Consider the following 26963-nt stretch of genomic DNA (forward strand, 5'->3'; position numbering starts at 1 on the left):
TCCTTACTCTTAATTTTATTCTGTTTCCCTTTTACTTTTTTGTAGTGTTTTTTTTTTTTTTTTGCTCTTGTTTTGCGAGTTACTAGGCCTGTTTAGGCTGGAACACCAACCTCAGTTTGAACGTTACTCCTTTTTATTGTTCACAATTGAGTTTAATGTGGCTGTGATTCTTTTTTCGATGTCCAAGAAGACCCCTAGTGGCTTCAAAAGATGCACCTGTTGTAATCCGGTGATTTCCTTGATGGACCCACACACTTTGGTGGTGTGGGCCTGACCATGAGCTTAGCTCTTGTTCTCTCTGTTGGAAAATGCAGTTGAGAACACAGAGGGTGTGGCAGGTTCAATAAGAGACTTTTTGGCTCCTCGAATGGCCAATACATCAACATCTGCACCAAAAGCATCGAACTTGATGGCTGCAAAGACTTCAACTACCATTGAAAGTGCACCGGCATTGAGAAGGCCACCACCTCTTTCAACATCGGATGCTGAAAGCTGGCCCCAGGACAGATCAGCGTGCTGTTCATCGGGGGAAGCCCAAGAAGCATAAGCATCAGTCCTCATCGATACACGGTGCTGGGAACTCCACAGCATCAGCAACGTTGGTACCCAACATTGGAAGAGGTGTGCTGGTGAGCAAGTCTCCAGGCAGCCAGGTCCCAACTTCCAGTTCAGCACCGACACCTTCTCACACTGCCTCTCTCCCAGCTCCCCTGCCTTTGCTGATGCCTTCCTTTGATGAGGGTTCTGAGCCATGTTCAGGTAGCTGCTGGCGCAGAGGCTACAGTTGAAATCTGCTCTAGCATCAAGGGCACTTGCACTAACTGCGGCTCAGCCCCAGATTCTTCTTGAGGCTCCACTCATGCCTGTGGAGATATCACTGATGCCAGTGCCTCGATAGGTGTCAATATCTACACATGCAGTACCACTCTCAGTGGAGGGAGAGGAAGCTTTCCCGGAGTCTGAAGGTAGGGCTGTACCTTGGCACTCATTGGGGTGTAGTAGTAGTTCCACTGAACTGAGATAGGCACAGACTCAGTCCAATCAGAGTACAGTGAGAAGTCTGAATGGGACTCAGAAGACCCTTATTACTTCTTGGAGGAAGAGTCTTATGGGGTACCTTCTGATCTCTCTCGACCTCAAGATAGATGTATGTCTCCACCTGAGGGTCTCTTTCACTAGTTTTGCCAAGGGAAATGGCTTTTGCCATCCCATTTAAGTTAGAGATGGAGGAGGAGCCCAAGGCAGAGATGTTATCTGTTCTGGACTGAGTCGCTTCCAAACGAAAGGGTCAAGGTACCATTGCACCCTATCCTTAAAGATACACCGACGAAGAACTGGGAATCTCCCCTCTCAGTGCAGGTCATACTTAAGAAGGTGGATAATGCAGTATTGTATCCAGAAGGCTCCCAGATTCAAGTGGACTCAACTGCCTCACTACTCTTTGATTGTCAAATCCACCCTCAAACGAACTGTAGGTGCTCCAGGACTTGTGCCTCGGCTCCCCTGGATAGAGAGGCTTGGCCCCTAGATTTATTTGGGAAGAAAGCTTTTCAGGCCTCTTCTCATTGCCTGTATCCAGTCCTTCCAGCTCTACACAAGCCTTTACTTGCAGTCTTTGCCAGTTCATTTTTTCTAGCGAAAAAGGTGCCGGTACTCAAATGCCAGGCCACCCTTCAGGGGTGGGTGATCACTGAGGAACCCACCCCACAATAGCCAGACCCCCTGCAACCAGTCACAGAATCTACGACAAGGCAGAATTGGTGTGTAGAGCCTGAGCGTGTTCATTTAAACTTGGGGACCAGGGATCAATTTTAGCAGACAATAGAAAAGGTGCTGGTACTCAGTACCCCCTCAAAAAAAGCCCTGGTCTTTGCTATGCAGTACACTAATTCTCCTACAGGAGCAGGCTACAAAGCTTCACCAGTTGGCCAGTAAGCAGCTGGAGTGCAGGAAGTATCTGGCCAGGGACACACACAGGTCTTTTGACGTTACATCCAGACTCTCCATCATGTTTGTGGGGATGCACGGACTCTTACGGCTGCGTGTCTTTGACCTAGAACCAGCAGTTCAGGAGAGGATGATGGACATTTCTTGCCTACTTGATAACCTGTTTGGAGATAAAGTAAACCAAGAAACATACAGGTACCATCCAAATTCTCTTAGTAATCTCCAGCTGCAGCCTCCTCTTCTAGTAGGTTTTCGAATGGGCCTAGGCGCAACCATACTACTCTGAGGAGTAGGTTTCTACCACATTCTCGTTCTGCCGAGAACCCTCAGACCCAGCATGCTCAGCCTTGCCAGTCTCGCCCCAGCCAGCCCACCCCTCAGTTGAAGTAAGGGATAGACTTTTGACTGGCTCCAGGAAATCATAGCCGCACTCAAAGTAATTGTCCTGGACGGCCTACCAGTAGGGGGAAGGCTAGATTTCTCTGGGCATCCTTCCCATGATTCAGGAAAAAGATTGGTCATGATCTGTCGACTTAAATGATGCCTATACCCACGTTTCGATACTTCCCAGTCACAAGAAGTATCTCAGATTCTGAATAGAGAAACACTATTTCCAGTATCTCATTCTTCCTTTTTGGCTAAGTGCACAGACTGGGAATATATGTGTTTATCTGGACGATTGGCTGGTCAAGAGCACATCGCAGGAGGGAGTGACAGTCAATTCGCCTAAGTATTCGAGTGTTGGAGTTACTAGGGTTCGTCATAAACTACCCCGAGTTCCGCCTTCTCCTGGTCCAGGGATTGGAGTACATAGGAACCCTGCTCGATACATTGCAGGCTCGGGCTTTTCTCCTACAAGCAAGAGCAGAGACCAACAGCACTAGCCCTTGCAAGTCTGAAGCAGCAAGCAGGTCACAGCTTGGCAGATGTTGATGGGCCACATGACTTCAAAAGTACTTGTCACTCCCATGGCATGTCTCCATTTGATAGAGGCCCAGTGGTCTCAGGCCACTGATAACCTAGCAGATGTAATCCAGATTCCACCAGTGTTGGACAAATTTGACTTGGGACTACTATTCCAAATTCCACCTCCTGAGAAGATGCTAACAGATGCATTTAACCTGGGATGGGGCATTCAGGTAGATGGGCTCAGGAAACAGATCTCTATATCAACCTCCTAGAGCTAAGGGCCATTTGGAAAACTCCAAGGGCTTTCAGAGATTGAGTACAGAACCAAATTATTCTGATTCAGACAACCAGATTGCAATGTTCTTTGTGAACAAGCAAGGGGAGGGGGGGGTACAAGATCTTACCCCTTGTGGCAGTGGCTGGCAGACTGAGCAGGGTTTTGCAACCACACGAGTGGTGTCTCAACATGGGCATAGCCCACAAGATCTTCCGAGAGTGGGGCACCCACTCAGTGGATATTTTGCCACTCATCTCAACAACAAAGTCCCCCAGTTCTGTTCATTCTCGGATCACGCAGCAGACTTGTGGCAGATGTCTTTCTCCTACATTTGAGGGGGGGGGGTAGGGTGTTCCATATGTGTATCCTCCAATACCTCTCATAGAGATTACTTTGGGAACCAGGGAACAGTGATCCTAATTGCCCTTTACTGGCCAAGGCAGATCTGGATTCCTCTTCTTCTGGAGTTGTCCTCTGAAGATCCATGGAGATTGGACTGTCTTCAGATCCTCATCGTGCAGAATGAGGGATCCCTTCTGCATCCCAGCCTCCAATCCTTGGCCCTCACGGCTTGGATGTTGAGAGCATGGAATAAGAATCCTTAGATTTCTGCAATGCGCTGTATTTGGGTTTGTAAGAATCAAAACTACAGGCATTGCAGATTATACAAAATGCCTCTGAACGATTGTTGGTAGGTGTGTTCCAGTTTGAGCATGTATCGCCAATCTTATGTTCTTTGCACTGGTTGCCAGTACACGCTCGAATACAGTACAAGGTGGTAAAGTTGGTACACCAAGCACTGTACTCTGATGTAATTGGGGAATATCTCAACCTGTTAGATCTTTGTGGTCTGAAAATTTGAAGTTTTTGGTAAATGCTAAACTGCAAACTGTGGCATATGCTAATACACAGACCACCGCATTCTTGATGGCGGGTCTGCAAATATGGAACAAATTACCAGTTTATTTGAGACTGTGTAGTAGGGTTCAATTCAGTAAGTTACAGAAGAGATACTTGTTTGAACATGCATAGGGTTGATTTTGTCTGTTTTCTTGTATAATTTAATGCTTGTTAATGTTTTTTTTATTAATGTTGATTTGTGATCCGCCTAGTTGTAGGCAGACTAGGAATTTTTAAACAAATAATACATTTGCGGGAGGTTCTCTCTCACATCTTGCTGACTTCCAGGAAAGACTCTACTAAGAGGTGTTACTTGTTTAAGTAGGGGAGGTTTGATATCTGGTGTGAGGGCAATTCCTTGGATCCCCTCACTTGCCCTACACAAATCTGCTTGAATACCTCTGCACCTGAGTCTGGTTTGAAAACCAACTCTGTAAGGGTTCATCTACATGCAATCAGTGCTTATCACCATGTGAGAGGTAAGCTCATTTCTATACAGCCTCGTTGCTCACTTTGAGAGGTTTGCTATAGACAAAGCCCTCTATCAAACCTCCAACTTAGTCTTGGGATCTCAGTGTTGTCCTCACCCAGCTGATGAAAGCTCCTTTCAAGTCACTTGATTTTTGCCATCTGGAATATTTCATCTGGAAAGTTGTGTTTTTGGTGGCAGTCACTTTAGCTCGCAGGGTCAGTGAACATCAGGCCCTAGTAAGCTAATCCATTTTAAACTTGTTTCACCACAATAGAGTAGTTCTCCATATGTACTCTAAATTCCTTCCTAAGGTAGTGTTGGAGTTCTATCTTAATCAGTTAATCATTCTGCCAACGTTTTTTTTCTGAAAACCATATGCTCATCTTGGCAATAGCCATCCAGCTTTTTGTTTCTTTTGACCCAAACCGGATGGGGGTAACCATCGACAAACGCACAGTTTCTAATTGGCTAGCAGATTCCATCACCTTTCGTATATCCAGACTGGTTGGACTCTAGAGGGTCATGTCAAGGTTTATAATGTCAGAGCCATGGGTACATCGGTAGCCCACTCGAGGACAGCCTCCATAGAGGACTGTAGCGTAGTCATCTGTCCGCACATTCACATCTTGTTACTGCTTTAAGCAGGATACCCGATGTGATATCTGGTTTGGGCAGACAAAAACCTGAAGGATTTGTTTGGTGTCTAGAATCCAACTCCACCCCCCTAGGCCCAATTTTCTTTAGTTCCAGGCTGCACCTTCACAACTAGTATGTAAATAGTTTCAGGTTAATTGACTTTCAGGCCTTAATGTTTCAAGTCCCTATTATCCTAGTATTGTTTTTGGTGAGCCTGGTAGCTAGGGATTCCCAGATGTGAGAATACAGCTGGCCTGCTTGTCCTCTGAGATAGCAAAGTTACTCGGCTGTAGCAGGTATTCTCTAAGGACAGTAGACTAAGTATTCTAGCGTACCCTCCCACCTCCCCTTGCACTTGTATTGTTTAGCCATCTTATGTGACTGAGGAACCCACACTTGCACATCGGGTGAGAAGTCACCAGCGCATGTGTGATAGGACACTTCTAGAAATTTCTATAATAATGTCGTTAGCATCTGCACCAGGCTGTGTTGGATGATGTCATCCAACTGTGACAATACTTGGCCTGTTGTCCTCAGAAAGCATCTGCTGCAGATGAGTCTTTTTGCTTTATCTGCTGGTCTGTGACTGCAGTTCTTTTCTTATTGCAAGAATGGTTTTATTGTCAACCCCTCTTTTAATAACTGTGGGCAATTTACATGCAAGTTACACACAGCTCTGTGTCTATTCATGTTTCTGTAAATTCTATGAACATTCTTTAAATGCATTGCAGTTTATTACTTAAGTCTTAAGCTGGGGTAGAAGCCTAGTATTGTGAAATCTGTAAAATCACATTTTTAAGTAGGACTGTGCTGGTGAGACGTTTTTACTGTTGCTAGTTGATCACAACTAAAATCCTGGTGCTGTTTATAAAACAGACTGTGAAAGAGAAACTAAATCATTTCTAATTGCTTGATCCACTCTAGAAAAAAAAATATATGTGCATGTAAACATTTGTTATGGTGCTTTACCTAACATGTACTGAGTTAAGAATGAGAAAGATGAGTGTACAAATTCTCCAGATTTTTAGGTACAAGAATCTGAAAGCTGTAATTTTTCAAAGTTTTCTCTAGTGATTTTGGACTATTATCTTTGATACATACTTTACTGTCTTTCTACTATTATGAAGCTACTACATAAACATTAAGCAGGCTTAATTTAAAGAGCAAATATGGAAATCACATTTGTTTTATAGATAATATGGTGCAATTTTAGAAGGGAATCTCAATATCAGAATTAAAGGCGTGGTGACAAGATTTGGAGTGGTAGGGAAGAAGCTGATCTATGCATTTGTCCTTGTCCCTGTTAATTTACAAAACATAACTATCTTTGAATGGCATTTACTTGCTTTTGTTTTAAATATTCTATATTTTTTCCAGACAAGTAAGAAAGTGTCTTAGCAGTGTGATAATCTCAAATCTGCTTAAGGAAAACTGTACTGTCTTTGAGGAGAGTGACATGCAGGTATGGGTATAATATAAATTATTCTTTAATTTTATATACTTTAGTGGTATTACTAAAGATTATTTTCCTTTAAATGCTTATTTATCTGGAATTTGTCCTTAACAGTGCAAATCCAAATAATTGGTGGTCTTTTATTTGCTGTCTACGATATTAGTATATTTGTGAGTATTTTTGTGTGTTCATTGTTACTGGTACAGTAGGATCTACTTAGTTGGTGGAGTTTGGTAAACTGAATTTTTATCTTTGAATTCCGAGTTGTGTTGAATGATTTGACTTAATAATTGAGCATGCTGTATCCCATCTAATTTGCTAATGGTATACTGAGACTCATTTTTAAATGACCTGTTATGTTCTTTGGTATAAAAAAGACTCTGACTTTTTGAAACTTTAACTGTTTTATTAAACATTGACTAAAAATAAAGCATTGATTATTCTTATGCACATTAGAGTGCCATATTCCTAGTATTGTAAGCTCTTTTGAGCAGGGACTGTCTTTTCTTCTTGTTAAATTGTGAAGCGCTGCGTACGACTGGTAGCACTATAGAAATGATTTGTAGTAGTAGTAGTCTGGGCTAAAGGAAATTAAGCAGTTAGCCTTTTAGCCAAATTGGAACCAAAAAGGTGTACTAGTGTTCGTGTACAGACTCCATACTGTTCTGTGTAAGGACTTTTCCTCTCATATCTTTTCTTTCTTCTAAGCTAGTTAACTTTAGCTAGCTAAATAATTTTCTTTTCCCTTTTTTCAATAGGTGTCTTGCCTTTGTAAATACTTAGCTCAGATGAAGCCTTCAGCTCTGTTAAAGAAGTTGGCAGCAGAAAGAACTGCAGAAGAACAAAATGACACTTCTAATCAGACCCTGCAAGAACTTGAGCAGGAGGTACAATCAAGACTAGACTTAATTTATTTGAAATGTTTGCAATAAAACATCTTGAGCAATGGTTCTCAACTTGTGGCCAATTAAGCCATCACAAGGGGATCCACAGGGCACAAGCAAGGGAAGGCTGTTGGTCGCTGACCAGAATCAGTAGGAGTAGTGGGGACAGGAACAGCACAAGTATGGCAGCCAGAATTAGGAGCAGGGTTAAGAGCAATGTAGCCCAAAACAGTAGGGGTTGTGGGTGGGAGGGGGTAGCACAGCCTAAAGTGGTGACAGTGGGATCAGCTGTGGTGATGGTGTGGGCACAGATCAGAAGCTTTGGTGGCAGCAAGAAAAGCAGTAGCCCACAGGGCCAGGTACAGTCAGAGGGTGACCCCTGAGTTTCAGCCAAAATCAGAACTGTTGCTCCCTCTTCCCCTGGTAGACAATGGGTGGTCCTGACCACAAACTCCACCTTCCTACCACCCAAAGGCCCTCTTTGGATCCACCTTTAGAAGACCTAGTGGTCTTAATGGCCTCTTCAGGGCAGGAGCAATCAATCCCCAGTCAGTCCTGCCCATGCTGGCTCCACAATCAAAATGGCTGCTGAGCCTGTCATGGCAGCCATTTTGAGATTGGAACTGGCATGGTAGACCTGCTGTAGTTTTGATTTTGGCTGTCATGCTTGTGCTGTTCCTGCCCCCACTTAGGGGTTTGTGGGGGAGAATCCAGGGCCCATCCGCTGCCCCACACACAAATACGCTCTTTGGATTAAAAAAAAAAAAAATCTAATAAGACGGCAGATGGAACCCAACAGTGGAAAGTTAATTGAAGAAAGCAGACTGTGATTGATTTGTCTTGGGGCACCAGGAGGAAGCTTCTGCAAGCTGCCCCTCCAGTCTGCAGCTGCTTTTGGGAGTGGCACAGTTAGTACTGGCAGTGGCAAGTGTGATCTTTCTGGGTGAAATCAACAGGCTGGGGCTTTAGCTGCCTGAACATGGAAGGTCTACTCCTGATAATAGTGGCTGCCACAACAGTGCCAGTTTATGTGGTCCCTACCACAGGAGAACAGTGGTATGGCCCAAATGCTTGTCATCTGAGGATTGCACTGGGGGCCGGAAATGGCACAGGTAGTTGCAGAAATGGGAACTGCATCTCAGGGCTATAGGAAGAAGGCTCAGAGCATGGAAATAGCAGCCATTTTAGATTCACAGCTTATGTGCTCAGCCCCTCTCCCCTCCCAAGTTCTTTAGGGAATTTGAGCATAGCTGGACTGCTGAGTTGAGGAGTTTCCTCTTCCCTGGATTTTATGCAGCTGCTTTACCAAGCCGTTTTGCTCAGTCACAGGGACCCTCCCAGCCTCACCTCTTCTTCAGTCAGGATGTAAGTCCCAGGCTAAGGGTTCAGAGAAAACTGAGTATACAAACCATGTTTTTCATTTTTCTGCTCCCTTGTGGAGGAGTAGCCTAGTGGTTAGTGCAGTGGATTTTGATTCTGGGGAACTGAGTTCGATTCCCACTGCAGCTCCTTGTGACCCTGGGCAAGTCACGTAACCCTCCATTGCCCCTGGTAGAAAAAAGTACCTGAATATATGTAGACCACTTTGAATGTAGTTGCAAAAACCTCAGAAAGGCGGTATATCAAGTTCCATTTCCCTTCCCTTTCCCTTGTTGCTCTAGTAAGTCCACTCCTGTGGGAGCTCAGAACAAGACAGGATCTTCAATGCAATGGATAGGTGGTCTGCGTTACTGGGGCCCCTAGAAAATACGGTCATGTGGCTGAGGACAATGACCTTTCAGAAGGCTGTTTTTTCTGAAGGGGGGATACAAACCAGCCTCTGATTTGGATGAGCAATGGAGAAGCTTTACCCCTTAGTTCCTAAGGAGGAGGAGGAAAGGCTGAAGTAGCCAAGGGTGGATGCATTGGTGTCTGCTCTAAGACCACCATACCTGAGGAGTGGCCTTGAAGGATAATATTGGATTGGAAGCTATAAACCACCTTGAAGCAAGCCTTTGAGTTAGTATTCTTGGCTATGGCCTGCGTCAAATGTATGCAACAAGAGCTGGTAGTCTGTCTGTCTGGAGGACAAAGACCAAAGTCTGAGGATATCAAATTGGATAGAGGTGAGTTTGACATATGAGGCAAATACCTTGTATGGCCTAGTTAGAAACTCAGCCAGAGGTATTGTGGTCGCAGTATCTGCTTAGCTCCTGCTATGGCTCAGGAATTAGGCTGCAGATATAGCTTCCAAGACCCAGCTCAGCAGGCTTTTGAAAATTTGGAAAACGTGGCTAAGGATCTGGGGGAATTAAGTCCCAGAGGTTTGTCAGAGGATAAGCTCAGGACTTTGGGTTCTGCAGTGGCAAGATCTAAGCTTCAGAGGGCACACTGTTATTGGCTAGATAGAAAAGGATCCTCGTAGTAGTCTGTTTTTTTGTCCTGAGGTAGCATCTTTTGTGTGGACAGGAAGGGAACTATACTCAGCGCTAAAGTTGCTCTGGCCCCAGAAGTGCACAGTGATAGGCTGCTGGTCTCGACCTTAACTGAGCGCATAGGGAGGTAGTTGTCCACGTTGAAGGAGTGGAACATAATGAACCAGTGGGTCCTGAACATGATGCAGTCAAGGGTACAGATTAGTTTTCCAGCCACCTTTCCAGTTTGTTTCCCCTTGCCATGAGAAGGTGGCAGTCATAAAGACCCAAGAGGTTGCTAAGTTTGAAGGCAGTGGTTCCCGTTCCCAAGGAAGAATTGGGGACAGGAATTTATTCTTCAGGACTGCAAAGTAGATAGGTACGTTTTTGCCCCATTCTGGACCCAGTATAGATAAAGCATACATTGAAGATATTGTATTTCTGGATTGAGACATTGCTCAAACAACTGCAAGGAGGCTTACCTGCATATTTCAAATTGGAAGTCACATCAACCGTTCTTGTGGTACTTGCTGCATGGGTGATCAGTTTCAAGAAGAGCAGTTTGCAACCCTCCCAGTGTCTCCAATATTTGGAGGTGCTCTTCGACATACGTAAAGGAAAGTTTTCTTCTCAGAGCTGAGGCAGCTTAAGCTTGAAGTGGTACTGCTCTGCAGCAGACACATATGCGTCCAAACCCAGTCTCTTCTGGATCATTGGTCAGCCCAGTCCCAGAGTTAGAATTGCTGCCTCCAACGGATGTCCTTTTTGTCTTATGGCTTGGCCCTTGAGAGGTTTGTGTCTAAAATGGAAAAGGGTATGCAAAAAAGGAGATTACAGCATTTCTGCAGGTCCACAAGGATCTATCTCCTTGGCATATACTAGGATCTGGAGAGTTTGAGTCCTGCAGTTCAGAGAAAGCATATATGCTGTTCTGGGCTTCAATTTCTCACATCCTGTCAAAAGGATTAAGGGCTTAGCTGTAGGGTACTTGAATTTCCAGATAACAGCCTTGGTATATTTTAGGTGATGCATGGATGGAGTACCATAGGGATGTGGTTGGTGTCTTGAAAGAGGTGACACTCTTCAAGTCCACGGTTCAGTTACTCTGTTTTGCTGAACCTCAGTTTGGTCCTTCAAGCACTGTGTGCCTTGCTCTTTGAGCCCTTAAAAGTAGTCTTCCTTCAACAGTTGTACAGTAAAAACTTTTTTGGTGGCTATTTGTTCTGTAAGAGAAACTTCCAAGTTGCATACTCTTGACTGAAAATTGGTGTTTGTCCTGTTCCCTCCTTTTTTGCTTAAGTTAGTTTAGTCTTTCACATGTCAGTGATTCTTCCATCCACAGGAGTTTGGGGTAGTTTTCCATCATCTCTATCTTTTGGATGTTCATAGAGTCCTTATGTTTTACCTAGAGGTTACTAATGCCTTCTGGAGGTCAGATCATTTTGGGGTCTGTAGAAAGGTGATATTTGAAGGGCTGCTTATATGTTGGCTTAAAAATATATCTTCACCTTATGTTCTCAAGTTGAGTACCACTGTTTGTGCCTTGAGGGACTTCAAAAGACATGGCAGTTTTTATGAGCAGGGTTGCACAGTTTTAGTCAAAATTTTGTAGAGTATCGGTCAATTTTGCATATTTTCTAGCACTATAATCTGTTTGCCTTTGCTAGGGAAGACACAACTGCGGAGTGGGACTATTGAGACATGGGGCTTCAGGGTCCTTTCTAAACTAGGGGGTGCTTTTGCTGCTGCTTTTAAATCCTAATTCTGAACTGGTTGGTTGATAATAAGGAAGGGACAATTTTGTTCTTCATTTTCTTTCCTTGAGATCTTCAGAGCAATCAAGAGTCCCACTCTTGTACTCTTCTGTGGGATTAGTCAAAGTCTGGAGAAGAGTTAGTTCTGGGAATTGTCTTGGGTTCCCTCAAATTCATAGTGTTCTCTGGGTGGGTTCCCTCTTCCCTATCTGGAGGGTAGGGGTGGTTTATTTTGCTTTGTTACAGAAATACTGGTGAGCAAGGGTGCACAGTGCCCTTTATAGGGGCAGGGTGTTCAAGTAGTTCCCTAGTTCCATCTCATAACACACTGGTTTTGGACTGGTCTGGAGAAATCAAGGACAAAAAATTTAACAATTAGCAAGTAAAACTACATATTTCCTTTTTTTTTTTTTGTTACATTTGTACCCCGCGCTTTCCCACTCATGGCAGGCTCAATGCAGCTTACATGGGGCAATGGAGGGTTAAGTGACTTGCCCAGAGTCACAAGGAGCTGCCTGTGCCTGAAGTGGGAATCGAACTCAGTTCCTCAGTTCCCTTATTAACTTAATGGCATTTCCCCTAGTCCAGTGTTCCCCACTTCTTCAAACAAAGTACACACGAAGTCTAACATATGAACCATGTACCTCTGACCACCAATCAACTAACAGTTAACTAACTTGGCAACTTACATAACACGTACAGATAATTGGAAATGGTATTCAGAACAAGACAGTTATGTTTCACTGCCATATAACCTGTCTGGTCAGAGCATGTTTTGGAGTAAAAATGAACAGTGAGACTTACAGATTGGTCTATTTATATAAACAGGAGAAAGTTGTTCCACAAAAGCGGTGAACTTCCCCATAGTGACCCGATTCCTTGTTTCATTTTCCCAGAGAATAAAAGATGAAACTTGATTGGTCACTCTGGACAGCTTCTCCACTTTTTGTGAAGAAATTTCATTTTTTTTCTTAAATAGTTCCCAATTAACCAAGGCACTTTTCTATGTATATAACAAATGAAAACTAAAAATAAATAGCACATAGTAATGACACAGATGTGCAAACTGTCTTCAGCATATGTAAGGGATTCAACCACAGCCACTTAGAAACATAGAAACATGACTGCAGATAAGAGCCAAATTGGCCCATCCATAGCAATCACTATCTTCTCCTTTCCCTAAGAGATCCTATGTACCTGTCCCATGCTTTCTTAAATTCAGACACAGTCCTCATCAGCACCACTTCCACCGGGAAGCAATTCCTCGCATCCACCGCCCTTTCTGTGAAAAAGTATTTCCTTAGATTACTCCTGAGCCTATAACCTCTTAACTTCATCCTATGCCCTCTCATTCCAGAGTTTTTCTTCATTTGAAAGAGGCTCACCTCCTGTACATTAATGCCATAGAGGTATTTAAATGTCTCATATCCCTCTCTCCCGGCTTTCTTCCAATGTATACATATTGAGAACTTTAAATCTGTCCCCATATGCTTTATGATGGAGACCACTGACCAATTTTGTAGCTGCTCCCTGGACCGACTCCTTCCTGTTTATATCATTTTGAAGATGCGGTTTCAAGAATTGCACTCAGTATTCTGAATGGGACCTCACCAAAGACTTATACAGGGGCACAATCGCCTCTTTTTTCCTGTTGGCCATTCTTCTTATGCACCCAAGCATCCTTCTGGCTTTGACCATCACCTTTTCTACCTGTTTGTGACAGATGATCTCAAGGTGACCAATCGCCCCCAAGTCTCGCGATTATTTCACCACCTGTGCTATACTGTTCCATTAGATTTTTGCTACCTAAGTTTATGACCCTGCATGTTTTAGCATTACATCTGAGTTGCCAATTGCTGTAGCATTCTTCAAGCTTTGCAGATCCCTCTGCATGCTGTCCACACCCTCCAGGGTGTCCACCCTATTACAGAACACCTTTACCAGACAGTCCTTCTGCAGTATCACTCACAAAGATGTTAAAAAGAGCTGTCCCAAGGACCAATCCCTGTGGTACACCACTGATAACATCTTTTTCCTGATGTTTCCTCAGAGCAAGCTCCATTTACCACTACCCTCTGGGTTAAAAATTGGTTAAGTGGAAGGAGACGGTCACTTTAGGACCCATACCGAGGGCACTCAGTTTATTTATCAGTTGTCTGTGTGGAATCGTGTCAAAGGCTTTGCCAAAAATCCAAATACATGCTAGCACCCTTCCTATATCTAACTATTTGGTCACCCAGTCAAAGAAATCAATCAGATTTGTCTGGCAAGACCTGCCTCGGGTCCTGCAACCATTTGATTCTAGAAACCTCATAATCCTCCACTTTAGAAGCGCTTCTATTAGTTTACTCACCACCGAGGTCAGACTAACAGGTCTATAATTCCCAACCTCCTCCTTACTTCCACTCTTGTGCAGAGACCACATATGCCCTTCTCCGGGACCAATCCAGACTCTAAGGAAGCATTGAAGAGGTCAGACAATGGAGCTGCCAGAACTTCCCCAAGTTCTTTGAGCACCCTTGGATGTCGAAATCCTGACTTTAAAATCCTTGTGATATCTTTAATAGGATCAGAGCGTTAAGTAACAGTAGCCGTCCAGCCAGCAAAAGTTGGTGATGCAAGGATTTTGACTACATTTTGGTATAAAACATTTCTTCCATAACACCAGAGATTTACCAGACCCCTGAGGCAGGCATTCTTGCTGAAACACGGCCATGTTGGGTTGTATTTTTAGTAGGTTTTAATAAAGATGACTAGACATCCTCCTCGGATCCACCTCATTGTTTTATTTGTATCTCATCAGTCCCCATCACCTTGTCTATTTTTGGTTTAGCTAGCTCCTCTTGAACAGAGTCTTCTGAAAATCGATCCTGGTCTACCGAACATACGTTTCCATTAGCAATTGTTTTCTATGGCCCTGCTCCCGACCTTTCATCTGTGAGCACAGAACAGAAATAATTAAGTATTGTAGCTTTATCCTTATCAGCTTCTACATATTCCTCCCCTTCACCCTTGGGTCTCACTGTGCTATTTTGGCACTTCTCCTATCGCTTACATATCTAAAAAGTGTCTTTGAGGCATATTTTCAAAGCACTTAGCCTTCCAAAGTTCCATAGGTTTCTGTGGAACTTTGGAAGGCTAAGTGCTTTGAAAATATGCCTCTCTGTCTCCCAGTTTTACCATACTGGCTTCTGTCTCCCAGTTTTACCATACTGGCTGTCTTTTCCTCCATTTGTATCTTTGCTTTTCTAGGTATTTTTGCTTGTCTTCCTCTTTCTGTATCGTCTTGTAACTTATGAAGGCTAACCTTTTTTTCTTACCTTTCAGCTTCTACATTTGAGAACCAAAGCTTTCTAACACTGGAGATTTAGCGCATAGTCTTAGGTGGAGTAAAAAGTTGGCTCTCCTCAGTGGTTAGCATTAATGAGGGTTTTATGCCAGCATGAAATACTGTACCTGCAACTGTTGTTTTTATTGAACAGGATGGGTGGAAGAAAACTTCGCGGGCGGTCCCGCATGTAGGGCACGCCCACCGCGCATGCGCGACCGTCTTCCCGCCCGTGCGCGACCGTTCCCGCTCAGTTTTTTTCTATTCCGCGCTGGAGAGAGACGTGTTACCGTCTCTCTCTTTGTCAGCCCCGGAAACCGGATTGCGGCCTAGCCGCAGTTTTTTCTTGTTTCGCGTACGCGTTCGCATGGTTTTTTCTTAGGAAACTAAAAAAGAAAAAAGTTGTCCTCATCGTTCTTAGCCGCGAGGGCACTTCGTCGCAGCCTTGTGGCCGTGCGGTCGTTTCTTTTTCGGGTGTGCTTTTCACCGCCACCATCGACGACTTTGACCTCGCCGACGCGATTTTTCCGTCGATGTCCTTGAAGGTCCCGAGCAGATTCAAAAAGTGTGGTCGGTGCGGCCGGCAGATCTCGCAGACCGATACCCACGCTTGGTGCCTCGGCCCGGAGCATAATTCCAAGACGTGCACCTTGTGTCTCGGCTCAAGGAAGCGGACACAGGTGGCGAGGCAAGTTCTTCGGGACCGTCTTTTTGGAACTTGCGCCGGCCCTTCGACGTCGACCTCGACGGCATCGGTGTTGACGGCCGGGTCTTCGGTACCGATGTTGACGAAATCGGCGCCGACCCCAGGAGTACAGGTACCGTTGGCCCGCCGTCCTGCCGGTGAGGGCGGGGGTGAGCAGCCGCGCGGGCAGTCTGCCCCAGCTACTCCCTCTACCCAGGGCCATCGGGACTGAACCCTGTCGGATCCGATTCCTCGGGGGGGGGGGGTTCCACCTCCTCGTCTCTTGCGCCGATGACGGGCATCGTAAGAAAGCAAAGAAGCACCGTCATCGGTCGCCCATGGCACACGGGACTGCCAGCTCCAGTACTTCAAGGGACTACTCGATGCCGAGGAACAGGGAGGAGCGTTCCCCCTCGGTTGAAGAGGTGTCGCTGCGTCAGTCCGCGGGTACTTCGGTACCGTCTCCTGGACCCGAGCAGCTTCCGGCACCGACACCCACACCGGCCCCCCTGCCTTTCCCGACAGCGGGCCTTGACGAGTGCCTCCGAGCCATCCTTCCCGGGATCCTGGAAGGGCTGATGCGCCTGGCTCTGCCAGCACCAGGGGTGCTTGCGCCCCCGGCGCTGTTGATGGAGGCGCCGGTGTGCTCTGGCCCGATGCCGAGGCCGCCGAAGCCGCTTGCGGCACCGGTGTCGACCGCCACGCAGGTGGAGTCCCTGTCGACGTTGATGGAGGGAGCTTCGTCCCCGCCGGTGCGGGAGTCCACCGCTAGACGCCATCATCGAGGACGTGGTTCCTCGCAGTCGAGACTGGCCCGGTTGAGGTCTGAGCTGAGAGAGCTCATGTCCGACACCGAGGAGGAGGAGGCCTCTTGGGGGGAGGAGGAGGACCCCAGATATTTCTCCTCAGAGGAGTCTGTGGGTCTTCCCTCTGACCCCACTCCTTCACCGGAGAGGAAGCTCTCGCCCCCTGAGAGCCTCTCCTTTGCCTCCTTTGTCAGGGATATGTCTATTTGCATTCCCTTTACCGTGGTTACTGTGGATGAGCCGAGGGCGGAGATGCTCAAAGTCCTCGACTATCCATCACCACCTAGAGAGTCTTCCACGGTGCCGTTGCACAATGTCCTTAAGGAGACAGATTAGATAGTGGGACTGGCTGAAGCCACTATCTAATCCCACCATCCCCAAGAAAGCGGAGTCCCAATACAGGATCCACTCAGACCCAGAGTTGATGCGGCCTCAATTGCCTCATGACTCGGCGGTCGTGGACTCTGCTCTCAAGAGAGCACGGAGTTTGAGGGATACCGCCTCGGCGCCCCCTGGGCGGGAGTCTCGCACTCTGGACTCGTTTGGGAGGAAGGCCTACCAATCTTCCATGCTCGTGACCTGCATCCAATCATACCAGCTCTACACGAGCATTCACATGCGGAACAATGTGAGGCAACTGGCGGACCTGTTCAACAAGCTCCCCCCAGAGCAGTCCAGGCCGTTTCAGGAGGTGGTCAGGCAGCTGAAGGCGTGCAGAAAGTTCCTGTCCAGGGGTATCTATGACACCTGTGATGTGGCATCTCGAGCTGCGGCCCAAGGTATAGTGATGCGCAGACTCTCATGGCTGCGTGCCTCTGACCTGGACAACCGCACCCAGCAGCGACTGGCAGATGTCCCTTGCCGGGGGGATAACATTTTCGGCGAGAAGGTCGAGCAGTTGGTGGACCAACTACACCAGCGGGAAACCGCTCTCGACAAGCTCTCCCACCGGGCGCCTTCAGCATCCACCTCTGCAGGTGGACGTTTTTCCCGGGCCCGGCAGGCTACACCCTACGCCTACAGCAAGCGCAGGTACACCCAGCCGGCCCGAAGGCCTCCTTAGGCACAGGGACAGTCCCAGCGTGCTCGTTCCCGTCAACAGCGTGCGCCTAAGCAGCCCCCTGCGCCTCCACAGCAAAAGCAGGGGACGGGCTTTTGACTGGATCCATGGGAACATAGCCGCCATCAAAGTACCCGTACCGGACGACCTGCCGGTCGGGGGGAGGTTGAAAGTTTTTCACCAAAGGTGGCCTCTCGTAACCTGCGACCAGTGGGTTCTCCAAATAGTGCGGTGCGGATACACCCTGAATTTGATCTCCACCCCGCCAAATTGCCCACCGGGAGCCCAATCCTTCAGCTCCCATCACACGCAGGTACTTGCAGAGGAACTCTCCGCCCTTCTCAGCGCCAATGCGGTCGAGCCCGTGCCACGCGGGCAGAGATTCTATTCCAGGTACTTCCTTGTGGAAAAGAAAACAGGGGGATGCGCCCCATCCTAGATCTGAGAGGCCTGAACAAATATCTGGTCTGAGAGAAGTTTAGGATGCTTTCCTTGGGCATCCTTCTACCCATGATTCAGAAAGACGATTGGCTATGTTCCCTGGATTTAAAGGACACTTACTACTAGTACTACTACTTAACATTTCTAGAGCGCTACTAGGGTTACGCAGCGCTGTGCAATTTAACAAAGAGAGACAGTCCCTGCTCAAAGAGCTTACAATCTAGTAGACAAGTGAACGGTCGGTCCGATAGGGGCAGTCAAATTGGGGCAGTCTGGATTCACTGAACGGTAAGGGTTAGGTGCCGAACGCAGCATTGAAGAGGTGGGCTTTAAGCAAAGATTTGAAGACGGGCAGGGAGGGGGCTTGGCGTAAGGGCTCACATCCCGATACTGCCAGCTCACAGACAGTATCTCCGATTCCGTCTGGGGACACGACACTTTCAGTATTGTGTGCTGCCCTTTGGGCTCGCCTCTGCACCACGGGTGTTCACGAAGTGTCTCGTGGTGGTTGCGGCATATCTACGCAAGCTGGGGGTGCACGTGTTCCCGTATCTCGACGATTGGCTGGTCAAGAGCACCTCAGAGGCAGGAGCTCTTCGGTCCATGCAGTGCACTATTCACCTTCTGGAGCTGCTGGGGTTTGTGATAAATTACCCAAAGTCCCATCTCCAGCCAGTCCAATCTCTGGAATTCATAGGAGCTCTGCTGAATTCTCAGATGGCTCAGGCCTTTCTTCCCGAAGCAAGGACGCAGAATCTCCGTTCCCTCGCTTCCCAGACCAAGAGCGTCTCAGCAGGTCACAGCTCGGCAGATGTTGAGACTCCTGGGCCATATGGCCTCCACGGTTCATGTGACTCCCATGGCTCGCCTTCACATGAGACCTGCTCAGTGGACCCTAGCTTCCCAGTGGTGCCAAGCTACCGGGAATCTAGAAGATGTCATCCACCTGTCAGTTGCTGCAATTCGCTGCACTGGTGGACGATTCGGACCAATTTGACCCTGGGACGTCCATTCCAAATTCCGCAGCCCACGAAGGTGCTGACGATGGATGCATCTCGCCTGTGGTGGGGAGCTCATGTCGATGGGCTCCACACCCAGGGACTGTGGTCCCTCCAGGAACAAGATCTTCAGATCAACCTCCGGGAGCTCCGAGCGGTCTGGAACGCACTGAAGGCCTTCAGAGATTGGCTGTCCTACCAAATCATCCAAATTCAGACAATCAGGTTGTAATGTATTATATCAACAAGCAGGGGGGCACCGGATCTCGCCCCCTGTGTCAGGAAGCTGTCAGGATGTGGCGTTGGGCTTGCCAGTTCGGCATGCTTCTCCAAGCCACATACCTGGCAGACGTAAACAGTCTGGCCGACAGGCTGAGCAGTCATGCAACCGCACGAGTGGTCCCTCCATTCCAGAGTGGTACGCAAGATCTTCCAAGAGTGGGGCACCCCCTCGGTGGACCTTTTCGCCTCTCAGACCAACCACAAGCTGCCTCTGTTCTGTTCCAGACTACAGGCGCACGGCAGACTGGCGTCGGATGCCTTTCTCCTCCATTGGGGGAACGGCCTCCTGTATGCTTATCCTCCCATACCTTTGGTGGGGGAGACCTTGCTGAAGCTCAAGCAAGACCACGGCACCATGATTCTGATAGCGCCTTTTTGGCACCTTCAGATCTGGTTCCCTCTACTTCTGGAGTTGTCCTCCGAAGAACCATGGAGATTGGAGTGTTTTCCGACTCTCATTTCCCAGAACGACGGAGTGCTTCTGCACCCCAACCTTCAGTCTCTGGCTCTCACGGCCTGGATGTTGAGGGCGTAGATTTTGCTTCGTTGGGTTTGTCTGAGGGTGTCTCCCGCGCCTTGCTTGCCTCTAGAAAGGATTCCACTAAAAAGAGTTACTTTTTCAAATGGAGGAGGTTTGTCGTTTGGTGTGAGAGCAAGGCCCTAGAACCTCGTTCTTGTCCTGCACAGAACCTGCTTGAATACCTTCTGCACTTATCAGAGTCTGGTCTCAAGACCAACTCAGTAAGGAATCACCTTAGTGCGATTACTGCTTACCATCATCGTGTAGAGGGTAAAGCCATCTCTGGAGAGCCTTTAGTCGTTCGATTTATGAGAGGCTTGCTTTTGTCAAGGCCTCCTGTCAAGCCTCCTGCAGTGTCGTGGGATCTCATCGTCGTCCTCACCCAGCTGATGAAACCTCCTTTTGAGCCACTGAATTCTTGCCATCTACCTGACCTGGAAGGTCATTTTCTTGGTGGCAGTTACTTCAGCTCATAGAGTCAGTGAGCTTCAAGCCCTGGTAGCTCATGCTCCTTATACAAAATTTCATCATAACAGAGTAGTCCTCCGCACTCACCCTAAGTTCCTGCCAAAGGTGGTATCGGAGTTCCATCTTAACCAGTCAATTGTCTTGCCAACATTCTTTCCCAGACCGCATACCTGCCCTGCTGAACGTCAGTTGCACACATTGGACTGCAAGCGAGCGTTGGCCTTCTATCTGGAGCGGACACAGCCCCACAGACAGTCCGCCCAATTGTTTATTTCTTTCGACCCCAATAGGAAGGGGGGCGCTGTCGGGAAACGCACCATCTCCAATTGGCTAGCAGATTGCATTTCCTTCACTTACGCCCAGGCTGGGCTGGCTCTTGAGGGTCATGTCACGGCTCATAATGTTAGAGCCATGGCAGCGTCAGTGGCCCACTTGAAGTCAGCCACTATTGAAGAGATTTGCGAGGCTGCGACGTGGTCATCTGTCCACACATTCACATCACATTACTGCCTTCAGCAGGATACCCGATGCGACAGTCAGTTCGGGCAGTCAGTGCTGCAGAATCTGTTTGGGGTTTGAATCCAACTCCACCCTCCAGTACCCGATTTATTCTGTTCAGGCTGCACTCTGTTAGTTGTTCTTCGTAGGTCAATTTCTGTTATGCCCTCGCCGTTGCGAGGTTAAATTGACCTGGGTTCTTGTTTTGAGTGAGCCTGAGAGCTAGGGATACCCCAGTCGTGAGAACAAGCAGCCTGCTTTCCTCGGAGAACACCTGCTACAGGTATGTATCATTCGCTTTGTCTGGCACCCCCAATCATTTGGTGGCACCTATGCACAGACAGACCCTCACCAGAGATCACAAATTAGAAATAGAAATATGAAAACAAAAATTGATCTGGTAACCCCTACTCAGAACTTCTTGATTTTCTTTTAATTTCTTGAGTAGAGAGGTGTGGGAGCCGTGTTAGTCCACTTTTAAAGGTAATCAATAGAAATCAAAATAAAACATGGAAAAGAAAATAAGATACCTTTTTATTGGACATAACTTAATACATTTCTTGATTAGCTAATCAAGCTATGTATTTTATGTCCAATAAAAAAGGTATCATTTTATTTTCCATGTTTTATTTTGTTTTATTTCTATTACTTTTAATTTCTGTAACTTGTTCTTTCACATTGAAAGTGTACAGTATGTCAGATCAGTAAAACGCCTTCAGTGTATTTTGAATGGCACTTGTTCAGTAGCAGATTGGAAAAGAATATATGGATATGAATGTTTGCAAAGTACTGTAAACACACAAGAAGCAAACCTTTTCTAGTGAATAGAATGGGTGTCCCCCCCCCCCCCCCCCCAAAAAAAAAAAAAAAGAGGTCATGGCCTGAGCCTAAGTATATACTTGAGTTTAGCATCAAAGTTTACTATATGGAGAAAGCAGGGGATGCATGGAATGGTAGTGATAGAATTTACCAAATTAGGAGAAGCACTAAAGAGCCCTAGCTGCAAAAAAGGGAAGGGAAACCTGAGATCAGTTAGGCTCTGACACTGAAATAGGTAGTAAGCATAAATAAATAGGCCCTCTAATACTTGCTGTCATTTCTAAATTTAAAAAAAAAAAAAAGTTGAGGTAGCAGTTTACTTCCTTTGTCCTGACTGGATCATACTCTCTGTACTGATCTAGTTGGACTCGAGGAAAGAAAATTAGCAGGTAATATACAGCCTTCAAATTGATATTGTATTGACCTGATTATAGGGCTACTGACTCAAAAGTATGAACTGTCTTAAAACATGATGAAACAGTCATGGCCAAAATTTTGGAAACAAAACTCAATTTAAAGATCAATTTAGTTACCAATCCTATTTTTTCACAGTCTTGACATTCAGGTTAAGGCTTATTGAATATTTTATATACATATGTGGGCATATGTAGTAAATAAGTTTTGTGATGTCCTATAACCCCCTCTACCCTGCCTAGTTTTTGGGGAAGGAGGTGGAGACCATTGATATATATATATTTTTTTCCTGCCGGGAAGCCATAGACTTGCTGTAGGTGCAGTAGTCTACTTCTTTATTTTTCTGCTCTCATGCATGGTGGGATGTGGCATTTTACTCGTTCCCTGTAGCTTGAAAGATGCTGCCTTTTATACCTGATGGGGAGCTTCTGCTGCTGTCCTCACCAGTGCTGCTTCCTTTTGCCTTTCAGGCGTAGTAGGTATGCCAGTGCTACCACTTCCCCTGCTCATGGTCTCCAGTATTTGGCCCATTGGGATATGTTGTACTGGGTTTCTTCGGCAGCAGTCTTTGGTTGTGATAGTAAGGACTGAGGTGAGATGTTTGACATGCAGAATGTCCAAAATACTTCACTTTATAATCCAGATTAATTCAGTAATCTGAACTTCGTTTCATGCCAGTTGTCTGATTATTGGGCCACTTAACGTTTCTTCTTCAGAAGCACTATAGAAATTAGTAGTAGTAACAGTTAAATTCAGTCAAAAAAAATTTTTTTTTAAGGAAAATATTGTATTCCAGATGCTCCCAACTAGAGAGCTCAAATGTGCATTGTCAGCTAGTTTAGAAAAATTGATGCTACAACTGTTTTCAGTTTGCAACAAGAGCAAGTATTAATCCTTATTTCATTTCTTTAGGCATACTATCTAACCTACAGTCTTCTTAACTTGGTTAATGAAGTTATTTATTCTGATGTTTCTCGTAATAGTCAAAAGGTAAGTATTGTACCTAAACTCTAATGATGCGCTAAGCCTCCTTGAGCATCATTTAGAAAGGAAGACTAAAGATTCAAATTAATGTATGTGTGTATAATTGAATATGTAAACTGTATGGAGCTCTTGTAGTATGTAGTAATAACAAATCTTAGCAATAAATTCTTTTTTTTTTTTTTTTTAATTTCAGTATTATAGAAATATTCCAGGTGCTAAACATAGACAATCATTGTAGCTTGCAAAGGCAGCAATTCAAAGATCAGTGCTAGCTGTTCCATAATACAAAATAGTCTTGTGCAGCTTATTGTCGTGGGAACTGAGTTTATCTTGGTGGTCAAGTAGCTAATGATGATAGTGTTGGTTTTTTAGTGTTTTCAAAATACCAACAAAGCTGTTGTGTAAACCAGTGGCGTAGCTACGTGGGGCCTGAGGGGGCCCGGGGCCCCGTAGATTTGGCCCTGGCCCCCTGCCCCATGATCCCCTTCAACCCCCCCTCCCGCCACCAACTCTCCCCCGCCGTCGCCGCAAATGATACCTTTTTTGAAGAGAGACTTCCTTCCGCGCTCGAGTAGCGCCTTTCTTTAACGAAGTTCCGGCGATCAGCTGTTGCCGGCGTCGAAACAGCTGATCGCCGGACTTAGTTGAAGAAAGGCGCTACTTGAGCGCGAAAGGAAGTCTCTCTTCAAAAAGGTATCATTTGCAGCGACCGGGCGGCGACGGCGGGGGAGAGTTGGTGGCGGGAGGGGGGTTGAAGGGGATCGTGGGCGGGGGGTCCGATGTGGTGGCGGCGGCAGTGGGGGGCGGCTAAAAGGTGCCCCCCCACCCCGGGCTCTGGCCCCCCCTCCTGGCGAGGTCTGGCTACGCCCCTGGTGTAAACACTGAATTGCAGATCTTACAAGGCAAATAAAGTGTTTATTCTCTTAATGCCCATTAACTACCCTCCTAATACATGTTAAATGGCAAAATCATACGTTGACTGTAGTGCATGTTGAAAGTAAGCATTCACAACATAATGAGAAGCAATTGCATCGAAAACACTTGTACCTTCACAAGTTGCATTATTTCAGGGAAAAAAAAACAGTAGGTGAAAGCTGGCATTTTTTTTTCTACCTGGGCATTTTGGGCCATTAATATATAGACTGTGGCTCAGTTTAAAACACAGGCAACTGTGGTCAGAGTTCCAGGCTACACCCTCCACCCAGTCATAACAGGTAATAAGTGTTCCAGCCCCACCCCAGCCCTACCTCAAGATATTTGTGATAGTCTTGGGGTCACTTGCACTTATACGGCAGCCTGACCTCTAACTGTAGTACTGTCAGACTACCACTAGGGTTGCAGCTGCCATTTTAGACCTAATGCTGGCAGGTGTGCCTGGGGATTACTCCTGCCCCGTGACCATTAAACGAGAAGCGATATTGTGATGTAGGCCTAGGGGAAATATATTTTTTTTTGGAGGGGAAGGGGTAATGGTGGAGTGCTTACTACTTAATGGGTCTGGGAGATCTTCGTTGCAGGAGGGGTGGACCTGGGATCCTGACCATGGTTAACTTTTACAGTGTTAGTCTCTTTAGAGAGCCTCCATGGAGGCATTGATCAACATGTTAGCAGCCGATGTTTCCTGGGAGCAAAATAATTCCGTTTGTGAAGTTTTTCACAAGTTGGGTTATTCCTTTTTATTGCCAAAGTCGCTAACCTGCAGTACTGAATTACTGCAGGGTAGTGACTCCCGTGGTAAAATAAGTTCAATAAAATGCTGTTTTTATCACAGTTTAGTAACAACTTCTCTTAGTGATCAGAGGCTGCATTGTAGCTCCCTAAGCATATTTAAAGTAAAAAAATCTGTTAGGTAAAACTATGTTGCGATTGTGACCAGTTAGTATTGGGCTTTTTGTCTCTCTTTATTTATTACACAGGTCTTAGGTTCTTATTTATAGTAGGAAAAATTTTAGAATAGTTTTCCATTCAAAATAGATAAAATGAGCATCTCAATGTTTCAAGCAGTTGAAATAGTTTAGTTGCTCTGAACTTATAGCAGAATATAGATGATATCCAGGGTGTACATTCTGGTCCTTGAACTACCAAAAAGTCAGCTTTTTTGGATAATCTTTTGTTTATTGGGATTTATTAACTGTCCTCCAGTTTATGCAAATCACTCATGCATATTCATCAGGGTTATCCAGAAATGCTAGCTGTGTGGTAGTTTCGAAGTGCAAGAGTAGATATTTACAGACAAGGATGCTACCGCTAGAAGAAATCTGAATCAAATGCTCATCTTGAATGAGTCTCTAAAAGTGGTTATGTCAGCAGGCTCTTTCTGTCAAATATATGGCTTTTAACCACTTATCTGGCAAATTCCATTTACTAATTTTTATAATTACACATTATAAACCCTTTTGTTTTATAGCATACTTATGTTTTATTATTATTGATTTTTCACTTAGAAATATTTACGAGAGCTCTGTCATACTCTGGAAAAGCATGTGAAGTGTGATATCCGGGAAGATGCTCGGCTGTTATACAGAACAAAGGTAAGAGCATCTCAAGAGAATTGTTCTCTAGTTTACTGTAGGAAACGTGATTACTAAGATTAGCTTGATGTCAGTGACCCTACTGGAAATTGGAATGTCGATCCATTAACAGGATGTAGTAGCACATGCAGGTAGGATGTAAAGTAATATGATTCGCTAACTTCCACAAAAGTGGTTCAAAGTGGGTAATAAAAAATTTAAAAGTTAACTCATATAGTTCTTAAATAAAAAAGTTTTCAAGTTTTACTAAAAGAATAAGAAGAACCCAAAAAAACATAATTCTAATGGAAGAGATGACCAAAAATGAGGAGCTTAAATAAAAGAAGCTTCAGAATAACACTTGTATATGACTCCTAAAAAAGAAGGCAGAAACAAGCAAAATAGGTCCCTCATTCTAATGAAACTTTTAACAGAAGAAAATGAAAAAAAAAATTCAAGAATATAAGCAGGAACAAAACCATTCTAAATATTATACAAGACAGTTTAAATAAAACACAAGCTTGAAATGGGAGCAAATGAAGAGAAACAAGAGCTGAAGAAGATATCTGATCTTTTAAGACCCAATATTAATTTGGCTGTAGTGTTTTGCAAGATTGAAGTGTTTGAGCGAAGTTTAGCAGTAATGGATAGATATAAAATATTACAGTAGTTGAGGAGGTCACTTGGTGCTAGGCTAAGGGAGAGACGCCGCACGCTAGAGCTCCGAGGCCCTCAGATTACATGCAGCCCTCAGCAACATCAAATTCTAGAAAGAAACCCACAAAGTTCGGTGAAAGTGGATAGGAGTACCTCAGTAGAAGGCAACTGGTTCAAGCGCTCGGGTAAAGGTCAGAATGACTTAAAAAACAAATCGGAAGGATGGAGCGCGGGGCCGCGTGGGTGATGGCAAGAGGCGGAGGCCGGTTCCTCAACTGAGTCGTGAGCTCCGCCTGGCAGCAGAATAGCGGCAGAGGTCCGCGACCCTGTTGGAAACATCAGTGGGACAAAGGCTGCAGAAAATCTCGGACCAAATCGAGCAGATGGATGGAAAGCTGGAAGGGCTGCGAACAGACTTGTTGGGGTTTTCAGCAACGGATGTCCGATGTCGAGGATCAGTGTTTGCAGTATGAAACCCAACAAAATGAAATGCAGAAAAAGTTGGAAATGCTAGAGCGAAGGTAGAAGATCTGGAAAACAGATCACGACGGAATAATCTCAGGCTGGTAGGGGCTGCCGGAGACCTTGCGAGATGTGGAGTTAAGGGAGTTTCTAGAAAAGTGGCTGTCTACAGTGTTAAATTTGAAAAGGCTGGAGAATTCGCTGAAAATCGAACGTGCTCATAGGCTTGGACTGGCCAGGCAGGGCATGGAGAGACCGAGAGTTGTATCTGTAAAGTGCTTAACTATACCCATAAGCAGGAAATTTTGTGGGAATGGCGATTGAGAGGAAAGGTGCAATATGAAACTCATAATATTCTTTGCTTTCAAGACTTTCGGCTGCGGTAGTGGCCCAATGCAGGCAATTT

The 26963-nt window shown here is 45.7% G+C and overlaps 1 protein-coding gene across 1 annotated transcript in view; it reads left to right on the forward strand.

Annotated features, from left to right (window-relative positions):
• LOC115471059 (SMC5-SMC6 complex localization factor protein 2-like) overlaps positions 1-26963 on the forward strand; it is a gene marked incomplete at its 3' end in the record, with an annotated part of 157601 nt that overhangs the window by 121659 nt on the left and 8979 nt on the right. Inside the window, exons 16-19 of the mRNA XM_030204728.1 lie at positions 6519-6603; positions 7353-7481; positions 22857-22934; positions 25373-25459. Coding sequence (XP_030060588.1) covers positions 6519-6603; positions 7353-7481; positions 22857-22934; positions 25373-25459 — 379 coding nt within the window. The remainder of the gene's footprint in view (positions 1-6518; positions 6604-7352; positions 7482-22856; positions 22935-25372; positions 25460-26963) is intronic.

Source organism: Microcaecilia unicolor, chromosome 5 (assembly GCF_901765095.1).
Source record: "Microcaecilia unicolor chromosome 5, aMicUni1.1, whole genome shotgun sequence".
Lineage (NCBI taxonomy): Eukaryota > Metazoa > Chordata > Amphibia > Gymnophiona > Siphonopidae > Microcaecilia > Microcaecilia unicolor.